Source organism: Amblyomma mixtum, chromosome 1 (assembly GCF_055824585.1).
Source record: "Amblyomma mixtum isolate Tamu chromosome 1, ASM5582458v1, whole genome shotgun sequence".
Classification (NCBI taxonomy): domain Eukaryota; kingdom Metazoa; phylum Arthropoda; class Arachnida; order Ixodida; family Ixodidae; genus Amblyomma; species Amblyomma mixtum.
The window spans coordinates 195,339,067-195,350,875 of NC_143012.1; the positions used below are offsets into that span (position 1 = coordinate 195,339,067).

An 11,809-nucleotide genomic window follows, 5' to 3' on the forward strand; every position below is an offset into this window, starting at 1 on the left:
TATCTAAATGTCGAATATTCAGGACACTTGAAATTAAACAAAACTTGAAATGAAATTCCGCTTCTTGAGCACAAGCTTTCAGCAAGAATCCTGCATGAATTAGCTGGGATACTCCTTTGTTGCAGAATCCAAATCAAACAGTTTGACGTTATCCGCATGACTTTCAGTGCGCACACCGAAGGTGCGGCAAAGAGAATGTTATGAAGCCAGGTTTGCGTCGTTCGCTCAAAAACTGGAGTTTCCTAATTACCTTAAATGTTATGCCGCCTGGCCATCTTTGAAAGTTTAGAGTAAGCCTTTTTAAATGCAGGAACACCCCAGGCTTGCGGGCGGCTCGTTTTGGAGAGCGTTTCAAACCGCTCCAAAAACACAGCAACGGCAGCAGCGGGTTTACATTTGCCTGCCTTGTAACTGCAGCTCGCGGCAACAAGCTATCTACTGGAAGATAACTACATAAAAAAAACTCAGTAAGAGTGCAGCGCTGACAGGCATTATATAGAAATATTTCTTAGCGTTAATTTGATCGTTTTCGGTGGCGCTGTGATGCTTGTCTGCGCAATGAACCGAGCTGCTACTTCACTCCCGTCGCACGACACCACCTCTTTCACATTGTGTACATGGCCTGCTTCAAAAAGCTTCGTTCCTTTCCTGACGTTCGCTCCTCGAAAGAATTTTTCAGCCTCACAAATGAATAGGTCAAAATCCCGCCTCTATGAACAGCGACAGCCGCCAGCAGACGCCATCCCTTCGCAGTCGCGGGGCGAGCCTTCCTGACAGGGACGAGGAACTGGCCGCGCGGGGGAGCTGAACGCAGCCTCGACGGTGGCGGTGCCTGGCGGGTGCAGGGTGCCTATAGAACCTCTTAAGAATATTTTAGAGCGCAGCGTTTAGGCGTCCGTTTCTGCGTTTCGCGGCGTCGCCATCGCCGTTGTCCGTTGTAACCAGGAGATGGTAAAAGCGTAACCTCCTCCACTCCTTAGCAAGAAACAAAAAAAATTGCCGACGATTACGTTATTTCCTAATGCGAAATTTAAGCGCAGCTCATCAGCTGTTCCAGCTTTTCGGTAGATTGAGGCAAAGAATGCGAGCAAGACATGAATGTATCATTACACACAGCTTTTTATTTTTCAGACATATTCCTTCTTCAAGAAACACTCCACTAACAGTAAAGTTACACTTGAGAGAGGTTACAATACAAAAGATTTATTCCACTCAAAGTGCCCTACCACAAGAGAGAAAGGTAAACAAACAAAACACAATTTGTTCACTGAAGCTTAAGCGGCGTCTCGGGCGGGCACGCCCATCTTATATAGGCTCGCTCCACGTCTGTCTGTTCTTCGCGCCAAGTCAGGCGTGCGCATACACACAGTGTCGGCTGTGCAGTCTCCTTCTCGTTCTCGCGCTGGGCGCGCGTCTTCATTAATCAAAGGCCGGACGTGGCTTCGAGGAGCATCTGGAACTTTCTGTCCTGGCGCCGCCGCCTTCGCGCGAGTGAAGAGGTGGAGGGCATCTCTTGGCGCACGCAATGCTACGCCCTCTCCGTCAACATCGCGTAGAAACGACTCGCACAGTCTACAACAATCGACGGCAATCCCCCCGCGAGCCACGTCGGCGAGCGATGGTGAATGGGGCAGCCACACACAAGTCGCTCTCCAAGGGTTCCTTCTACCCCGCTTTATGACGCGCGGCGGCCAGAGCCGCCCGCGCGGCGCTCTTTTGGAGCGCAAAGTTACGCTATGCGTGTCAGAGCAGAGTTTCGCGTTAGTGTGCGCCACCCGTTATGCGCATGCCCGAGAGCCAGGTGACGTCACGAGAGGCGCAGGTGCGTCGCCTCCACGCCACAGCCGGTGCGCGCTCCTTGCGCCGCCGGCGTGCACTTACGACAGTTGCGCCGCGCGCTACTGTGCATGCGCGAGGAAGGTGCGCCGCATGTATATAATGCGCTCTGGGGAGAAAAGACGGGCGCGATAGTCATGGAAGCCAAGGAGAGTCGAGCCGCTGCCAAGCGGCGCAGAAGACTTGAAAATTTATATTCTTCCGATCCCGAGGTTGTGGAAGCATAACCGCCACTTTATGCTACGTATATCCAGGGATAACATAGCTAAACCACTGCCAATTATTTTTGTTTCTTGCTAAGGAGGGGAGGAGTTTGCGCTTTTACCCTCTTCTGGTTACAACGGAAAACGACTACGGCGACGGCGACGCCGCGAAACGCCGAAGCTGCGCTCTAAAACAGCGCCGCGCGGACGGCTCTCGCCGGCGCTCCGTAAAGCGGGGAAGAAGGAACTCCTGGAGCGCAACTAGCCTTGTGTGTGTGGCTGCCCCTCTCCCACCGCTCGCCGACGCAGCGCGCAGGGGGACTGCCGTCGATTGTTTTAGAGGGTTCGAGACGTTTCTATGCGATGCTGATGGAGGAGACGCGGCATTAATGAGGACGTGCGCCCAGCGCGAGAAAGCGAAGGAGACTGCACAGCCGACACTCTCTGTATGTGCACGCCTGCCTTGGCGCGAAGAACAGACAGACGTGCAGCAAGCTAATTAGAACGGCGTTGCCCACCCGAGCCGCCGTTTAAGCTTCAGTGAACAAATTGTGTTTTGTTTGCTTGCCTCTCTCTCTTGTGATAGGGCACTTTAAGTGCAATAATTTTTTTCTATTGTAATCTCTCTCAAGTGTAACTTTGCACGAGTTTCATTGTTTTGTTAATCATTTTGTATGTACTTGTACTAGTGACTGTGAAATCCTCTGTATCGTCTCATTGCTGTATAAACTTTCTTTTGTGAACCTTTGGCTCCGACCCGTTCTCTGGCTTGCGATGGCGAAACCGGGGCAACAAACGACCGAAAACCTCTTGTCACTTGGTAGCTGGTCTCCGCAGAGCTTGCCACGCTGAGTCGAGGGCAACTGGTTTGTGTTCGAGACCGCTACCCCAACACGCTCTAAGGTTGTCTGGGAACGCACGCAACAAGTGCGTGAAGTTGGGTGATAACCGCCCGAGCCGAAACGCATATTCGCAGCCATTTGTGATTGAAAACCGCCTGCCTATATAAATAGTTCACTCTCTGCAAGTTCTTTATGAGCCATGAGCGAGGCAACCGGTGGAAGTCCTTCGTCTGCCGTTGCTGCTAAACGAGCTGCCAGAGCAGAGGCGCCGTGCCGTCGCCGCCAGAATCCAGAGGTGCGTGCCGCCGAAGCGGAAACTTCCCGTCGCCACCGTCGAGATGATCCAGGAGTGCGCGTCGCTGCGGCACAGGCTAAGAGCCGCCGCAGAGAAGACCCTGCCGTTCCCCCCTCCAAAGCGGGGAATATAAAGACACGCGGATATTTCTTGCCACTTATGCGGGAGAACATCCCGTTCCTCTCGCTCGTAACGGCTGCCACGGTTGTGACAACCTCGTTAAATACTTGCACAGACCTCCTCTTTGAGAACCAGGCATTGGTGCAGCATGTCGAGCATATATCCATCTATTTCTCCGTCCACAAAGCTTCCTTCATGAGAGTGAAGAACTGTTAGCGGAGTGTTTCTTGAAGAAGGAATATGTGTGAAAAATAACAAGTTGTCTGTAATTGTACATATATGTCTTGCTCGAATTATTTGCCTAATCTATCGAAAAGCTGGAACAGCTGATGAGCTGCGCCCAAATTTTGCATTAGGAAGTAACGTGATCGTAGGAAATTTTGTTTAGTTTGATCCCGAGGCGACAGTATACAGTTTTGTGAATGGAAAGAAAGGCCTTGACCTTCAGAAGTGTTCCTGTGATGACACAGAATGGACTGGGCGGACACACGTCAAGCTCAACTGATTTTTCGCTACAGGTACTGAAAGTGATTCAGATCTGCGAAGGTCATGTCCCAGGACTGCAAGAACACTCCAGAAAAAACATCAGGAGATCGGCTACACAAGGGCATTTCTGACAAATCTATGCGAGTTTCAGCCCACCGTGATAAACCTGGAGAAATGCAGCGCGACCACTCCCGCTCGACGGCTGGGCATGCAAGTGCGCAAACATGTGCGTTCTACTAATTTGCGAGAATAACGCATCTTAACATTGCTGAAACACATTTACACAAATACGCTCCACAGTACACTGTAGAGAAAGACACAAGACAAGTGCTGTATTATTGAAGCGGTAGCTTCACTACTAGAGGTCTCTGGTTGTGATCGCCGTGCTTTGCCGATGAACCTCACTGCTCAGCCAAGGTCATACCTTCAGTTTATAAGTTTGAAGAACCGGTGGATTTTCAGTGGCCAGGCCAGTGGTCAAGCAGTTGAAGAGGTGAAGGGTCAAGGTCAAGGTAATTTCCAGGTGAAGTCAGGGCCAAGCCAGGGACTTCAAGGCCACATGAAGGTCAACCAAAAATTGGTCACGTGATTAACTTTGCGCTCGCCGAGGAGCCTAAACGCGGTGCTTCCGTGATAGGGTGTGACGTCACGCCATCATTAACCAAGTACATGACGGAAAGAGCGTCGGCGCGCCTAGGAATAAGTCGACATGCGGTGTTCACGTGCTAGGCCGTGACGTCACGGCCTCCTAAGCCGAGTACATAACGGAAGCAGCACAGGTGCGCCTAGCATGAAGTGCACATGAGATGTTCACGTGCTCGGCTGTGAAGTCAGGGTCCGCAGCGACGGCGCGCCTCCGCACGAAGTCCACATGTGCTCACGTGCTAGGCCATGACGTCACGTGTTCAGGCCAGCATAAAAAAATTAACAATGCTTTAGCTTTGGTTAAACCGAGTGAGAAGCGGTAGCCTCCTGATCGTTTAGCCTAGAAAATACGAAAGAAGCGCTCAACGAAGACCATAACAAGACTTCGTCAGCCTAATCTATCGTGGCGATACCGCTTCTCACTCGGTTTAACCAAACCTAAAGCACCGTTAATTTTTATGTGGTCTCGTTTTTCGCATTGTTTTACAATGAACGTATACCAACTAGCCCAGGTCAACGTTGTGCCAAAGCGCTAGATTTGTTGCTGTAAAATCCAGTATTTAATTGCGTGTTTATGTAACAAGAAACCTCACGGCTTTTGGCCTACTTCTCTGGCTGCTTGCTATATAGTACAAAAACAGAGCTTTCATCCTGGCCATTGCCATCACTGTAGACTGCAGAGAAAAAGTAAATATCTTTTGTGTTAAGATTGTGGCGATGGTAAAGAATCTCGGTTAGTTGCATTTATTCAAGAGCCCACCACTACTGCGGGCCCAATAGGGCAAAATATTGTCCGCGATAAATATCAATTTATTATTTTCATCATAGGAGAAATTCGTAGGGGAAAGCTGTCAAATAATCTCATACGAGAGTGCCCACACCAAACTTTTCATGTAACCAGCAAAGCTAACACCGGGGCTAGTTCATTGATCATTATGCAAACGTAAGTGCTATAAGTGACAGGAAAAAACACACACACAAACACAAGCCCAAATGAATGACGAAAAGATTGTCTTTCCTAGACTGACGTTGCGTATATTAAAGCTTCTTTCATAAAGAATAAACAGTTGTTTGAGCTTGTATCGTGTGTGTCTTTTTTTGTGTCGCTTAGCGCATACGTTTGCATAATTCTCAAGTAACGCCCCATTTGGTCTGAATACCAAAAGAATAACATGAACTGGTCTCTCTATTGACTATGTGCTACGCGACCAGCGCCGCCTCGCGCGAAGGCTGGGAACTATTACTTTGTGATCCTATGTCTATCCACGCGCAGCATTTTATGCGTGAGATTGTGGAATTAGAGCAGCTGTTGTGCCATTCCCGATAACAGTGGAGTTTCAGAATTTTAGTAAAAATCCACCATAGTCTATTTTTCATTGAAAATTCACTAGAGGTGTCCGAATCACTAAAGAAAAATGGTCTTAGCAAAGAACGCCAGTGAGCGGGCTTTTTAATCGCAAAAGAGCAGTTGAAGACTACATTATCGCCATGTCGGCAATGCATAGCATGGCTCAAGTAACTTGAAATTCCAGGTAGAGGCAAATCGCAGACAATCGTCGCACAGGTGTGCCGTGTATATTTTATCTAATCACGTATGCAGGGCACTGCAGCAGAAAATATCAAGAGTTCTTTTTAAAAAGACTTTGGGTGAATTAGAAGAAATACCTTCTTGAAGAACAAACGGGGGGTACGGCGAACATCGGCTGATTTGAAAAGCAAGCTAGTCAGCTGGCATATAATAATTAAAGTTTTAATTGGTAAAGTGGGATGATTAGTGCAAATGGCGAATTCGAAGCCAGGACAAAATAATGCCATATAAGTTTCTCAAGCGAAGAAAAATAGCTTCACGTCTAAATGACTAGAGCATGAGGAAGAATTTTTGCATTTTTGCGCAAAAAAAAAGGGGAAAATCAAGAGCAAGGGGCCAGTAGAAAGTCATTTGAAAGTGAGAGCGAGAGCTACTCGAGGTGTGCCAAACAGAACAAGACTCTGAATTCCAACAGCCATCGCTTTTGCACGGCCGCAGCAAAGTCCTTCTCCTTCATCGTGTGGTCCAAGAAGAAGCATAGTCGTCGTGAAATGTGTAGCCGTCATTTTTGGCAGCGACAAAGCAAAAGAAATTTGACGCCTTGCTAGAGTAGTGGAGGCCTTTCAAACTTGTTGCCGTAGGGATTCCAACACGTCATCTGCGGACCTCAGTGAGCCTCTCAGTTTAATGAAGCACCCGGGGTCCTGGAGCTACAAGACATTAGTGAACAACTCTTTCTTCGTTTCAAACTTTAGAATGGCAGCATCATGTGCGTGGCTATCAACTTGCCATTTGCACTAGCAATCTCGGTTTTTGTGTTCAAAAGTAATTAGCCTAATAATTATCGAGGCAATTGAAATTATTTTAAAATTACAGACTTCTAACGTGGCATTTAATTTTGTTGCGGAAAAGGTTTTACGTTGTAATTCAATTCCTCAAACTGCAGGATATTTTTTAACTTCTAGCTGAAAAACTCGGCATGTGCATCGTTCGCGAGGGAGATTGGTTGGCTGCTTCAATACCTTTGTGTGACCTGTACTGTATTCACCTTGTAGGCATGCAGGCGAGCCTTTGGGTCAGCGGGTCAATGCTATCGGGTACAACAGTGCGCTTCTGAAAAGTTGAAAAGTGAACTGAAACTGCACGCTCTTAAATGGGCCTTGGTATGTTTTGCGCACATTTTCCTTATGTTATTCCAATTTCTTTGATGACACACAGACTAAAGGGGGGGGGGGTTGTGGGTGGGAGGGGGGTGTCTGAATTATCGCGTTTGAGAACATTTTTAAGTACATAAGCGTGAAGTGCGGAGGATTTCTTGCCGGTCACTACAGGGCATGTGGTTGCTGTGCACTTTTTCAGAAGTGGAGTACATACATTTGCTAAGAGGAGAAGCCAATGAATTCATGTTATAATAGGTTTCAAGAAACTTGATAGTTTAGCATATGTGCGTGTAAAAACCGTCCCTCACCGTTTTGGAAAACAAGCTGCAATATCGGCGATCGAATTCAAGTGTGCTTCTTGCGTAAATGCTCTTTGGCAATGGGTGGCGCATATATTCTGCATCCCTGCCTACAAAGAAGAGTTAAAGCACAAGCTCGTGAGTGTAGTGTCTTTCTTAAATTTATGTCTGGCATTCCGCGGTAATATTTTATTCCATGCGACCGTGCGTGCGACTTATCATATTGTTTTCTCGGCCGCAGACACGAGAGCGGAAATTAAGGCTGGGAGCTATAATCCTAGTGACACCAATAAATTACGTCAGTTTGGCGATCTTCAAATCACGGTTGACAGGTTAGCCGGTTTCCATAGGCTCGAAAGTATTTGGTAAATTCTAGTATCATAAAAAGGATTACGTTTCGGTGGTACAAGGCCTAAATATCTTCTTCAGTACTGTTAGAGGAAGTCCACAGAAGGAGAGAATACAAATTTCATCAGAGCCTATAATTGAAAACTGGACAGGGCAGGGGAAAGGACGGAGTATTAATAAGCGCGTGAGCTTAACGTTGTCTGCTGTGATCACTGCGTACTAGCTATGGGTAATGTGGACACAGACCCACTACTCTGGCCCTACTTTGATGAGCGTGCGCATAAAGACATTTTAGTGCACGATTGGTGCCACACGTCTGAGACGCCGACGGCGGCTGTTGTGCACAAGGCGTGGTTGGCCGAGCCGTACATGCGTTCCACCAGCGCCCCCTCCTTTCGAAGAGGAAGAATCAGAATGAGGGTGCAGAGTCTCCACCAGAAGCGCCACAGCAGCAATAGACATGACCATCGCCCACAGTACAAAAGTTGCCAGCGTGTCGTTGATGGTGAGGTCCTCCGCAGAGTGTCCACCAGTCTGTCGGACGCAGCGTTGCCACCCTGCCAACTCATCGGCCATCCACTTGCTAACAAGACCACCCTCGTACATCCAGGTGATCCTGCAAGACAGTAGAAGCATTACCGGTCCATAAAGAACAGCAATGCCTAGTCTCATGTGTGCCTTTGCAGCAGTTAAAACACAAAAGCGTAATGTTGATCTAGGCGAGCCACGCGTGCTACGAGGCAATCGCCAGACCGTCGCAGTGGCTTATGAAACGTTTCTTGTTCGTGGAAGACAAAGACGAAGGCCTCCTTTCGTGAACAAAATGCTGTCACAGGAAGAACGGAAAGTCCTGATTAGCAGCCGATGCATGCGGGCAGTTTCATCTCTTAAGAAAGCGCCATTTCGCGCCTCCCAATTGCAAAAAGTTAACACCCAGCAGGACATATGCATGACAACATCCGCTCACTAAACTTCAGTAAAGGTGAAGAAGTTAGAAGGCGAGATCGCAGAAAGTATGTTCAACCCGCAGCAGTTATCTGGAAGGCTCCGTTCCAGATTTACTCACAGCAAACGAGAGATTACAACAGCTCCAAGTCTATCAGCGCTTACAATATCATTCGACGAAAAACCAGTACTGCCATCGCGCTATCAAACACGCCTCGCACTGCGCGCTGTATGGTATGTCCCCAATGTACGAGTAAATAAGGACTTGCGGCTGGATATTTCGCGCCAAATAATGAAAAGCTTTAATTTTAAACAATATCTTAGAAGCGTATATATTCCGTTTGTTAAATAAAAACACTGATCAATACTCAAAGCTATTTGCCTCTGGCTACAGCTTTCTCCTCCTCATAAGTAGTAGCTCTTGCCAATTACTTGTTTCGACAGAACATACCGGCGTGTATAGTGAAGTTCATTTTTAACCGCTCTTGATTACTCCCCAGTTTATGTTTTGCTTCTTGCATAGACTTTGAATGTTTCCTTCACGTTATCAGCCAACTTGTAAAAGCTTTTTGACGTGGCATTTCAAAGTTGCAACACTGCGCCAGCGTGAGTTATTCGCGATTTTCTTTTCGTGATAAGCTTTGACACATAAAACGTTTCATTGATTCTGTGCTTTAGGACTTGGGCTTCCGATGTTTCACACACTTCACAACATCCTAATTTGCACATTTCGAAGGCTTTGTTTAAGATTTAGCCGTACATCTGCTTCCATGAACTGTGGCGGCTAGCGCGCACCACGAAGTTCTGAAAAAAGTGCATTTTCATATTTCCGAAGTTTTAAATACAACATTCAATATATCCGCAGGTGTCTCCACAACATACATAAAGTTATTGGTTTTAACAGTTCTTCTATCGTCATAAACGTTCCCCACTGGTATTATATGGCAGCCTCAGCTACTCAATCAGAGTTATGGACAGAGTTTAAAAGAAAGAATTTTCTGCTGTCACAAAATTCGGCGCATTTTTGAAGCAAACAAAGAAAAACAGCGCCGCGCGGACGCGTCTCGCCGGCGCGGGCCGAACGGGAGAGGAGGAAACCCCCGCGGAGCGCCTAGCCTGTGAGCGTGTGCTCCCTCTCCCCTTCACCACCTCTCACCGACGCGGCGTGCGCCGAGGGAATGAGTCATCCACGCCGAATTCTCTGGAACATACGAGTTGCTTCTACAGCTGACGCGGGGAAAGGGCGTAGCCTTGCGTGCACTAAGACACGTCCCCCTCGCCCGTCGGCGACGGCGCCACTCAAGAACACGCTGGAATCTTCGAGATGCGACCCCCGACCTCTGACCAATGGGGACGCGCGGCCAGTGAGAACAGGGAAGGGAGACAGCACTGCCAATGCTGCGTGTATGTGCGCGCCTACTCTGGCGCGTAGAACAAACAGACATGGAAGCGAGTCTATAAAAGAAGGCGTTGACCGCTATCAGTCAGTCCGGACCGCCGTTTAAGCTTCATCGAAGCGCGCCCGTTCGACTCCCGGGAAGACACCACTCGGCCAGCATCGGACCAACGAGGCAACGTTCGCCAGTCTGCGGGACGGCATCGTCATGGAACTCTGGTCGTCGGACTGCCGCAGTGCCCGGTGAACAAATTGTGTTTTGCTTGTTTACCTCTCTCTCCTGTTTTAGTGCACTTTAGGTGTAATATTTCCTTTGAATTGTATTCTCTCTCGAGTTTAACTTTGCACGAGTTGCATTGTGTTGCTAATCACTTTGTCTTTGTACTAGTGTTTGTGAAACCCTCTGTATCGTCTCAATGGCTGTATAAACTTTGTTTTGTTTTGTGAACCATTGGCTCCGACCCATTCTCTGGCTTGCGACCACCGAAAGCTGGGCACCGAACGCCCAAAAACCTCTTGTCACTTGGTAGCTGGTCTCCGCTGAGCTTGCCACGCTGAGTCGAGGGCATCTCCTTTGAGTCCGAGACCGCTACCCCCACACGCTCTAAGGATGTCTGGGAGCTTCACGCGTAAACGTGTGCGAAGTCTGGGTGACAATATATTCTGTACCCCCACACGCTCTAAGGGTGTCTGGGAGCTTCACGCTAAAAGTGCGCGAAGTGTGGGTGACATCTGCGCATCAGAGGACTCTTCCATTCGTCAAAATTTTTTAATAACATTACCTTACAACATTCTAAGGGACAACATGGACGTCCAAGAATCCATGACTCCATTTAATTTAAGAAGCGAAATAAACACCTTCTTTATATTGAACTGTCGTTTTTGTCTCGTAAAATAGCCATTGTTTAGCACCTGTTAGCCACCACACCAAGTTCTGTAACACTTAATTTTTTCTTTGTTCACCCTTGGTCAACGCTCCTTCGGTATTTGCAGAAGCGCTCATGAAGCATTTGCGTCTACATACCAGAGAAATCATCGCCAAAAGTGTCGCGGCATCGTCCATTGCAAAAAATGTTGCTATGCTGTACTGTGCGCATATCTGCCAATCAGAGGTTGCTTGTAAGGCGACCGTAACCCAACGTTCGAGGTGAAAAGCTCTAAAGTGAAACCATGCACTTCGCGCGAAAAATGTAAAAATCCTATAAGTATTCAACAGTTGCGGTCATGAAACGCCATAATCTAAATATATCGTCGTAGAGCATTTTTTTAATGCTTGCGCAGCCGGGGGCGACCTGTCAACGTATCAAGCAATATGCAAGTAAAGCCGGCACATGACACCATGAGAACACGTAATCGACTTTTCGCTCGAGTTCTCTGTTACGCTGTCGCAATCCTTTCTCTTTTTAGGTCTCGTTCTACGTTCGCCACGGTTCTTCATGCTCACCGCGTCATGGTGGCCTGGGAGTGTACTTAGCATTTCTGAGTACCTGAAACCTCACGGAGCCTGCATGAACCTCGAGTGCTCGTTCCGTTCCACACATTACGAAGATAAAACCAAGATATCGCCACCCGCTTACAAAACGGCCACCTTACAATTGCGAATGTTCTATATTCTTACTTACTACACGTTTTCACTGACAGCTCCGATAATGTCACGAGTTCTGCATCGTCTCTGTTCATCATCGCAAGCTCTGCCTCAATCAACG

At 47.9% G+C, this 11,809-nt stretch overlaps 1 protein-coding gene across 1 annotated transcript in view; it reads right to left on the reverse strand.

Annotated features, from left to right (window-relative positions):
* Nucleotides 1-7,829: 7,829 nt before the first annotated feature.
* LOC149370475 (putative glutamate receptor) overlaps nucleotides 7,830-11,809 on the reverse strand; it is a 36,118-nt gene continuing 32,138 nt past the window's right edge. Inside the window, exon 8 of the mRNA XM_089577840.1 lies at nucleotides 7,830-8,378. Within this exon, the coding sequence (XP_089433966.1) occupies nucleotides 8,054-8,378 (325 nt within the window). The 3' untranslated portion in view covers nucleotides 7,830-8,053. The remainder of the gene's footprint in view (nucleotides 8,379-11,809) is intronic.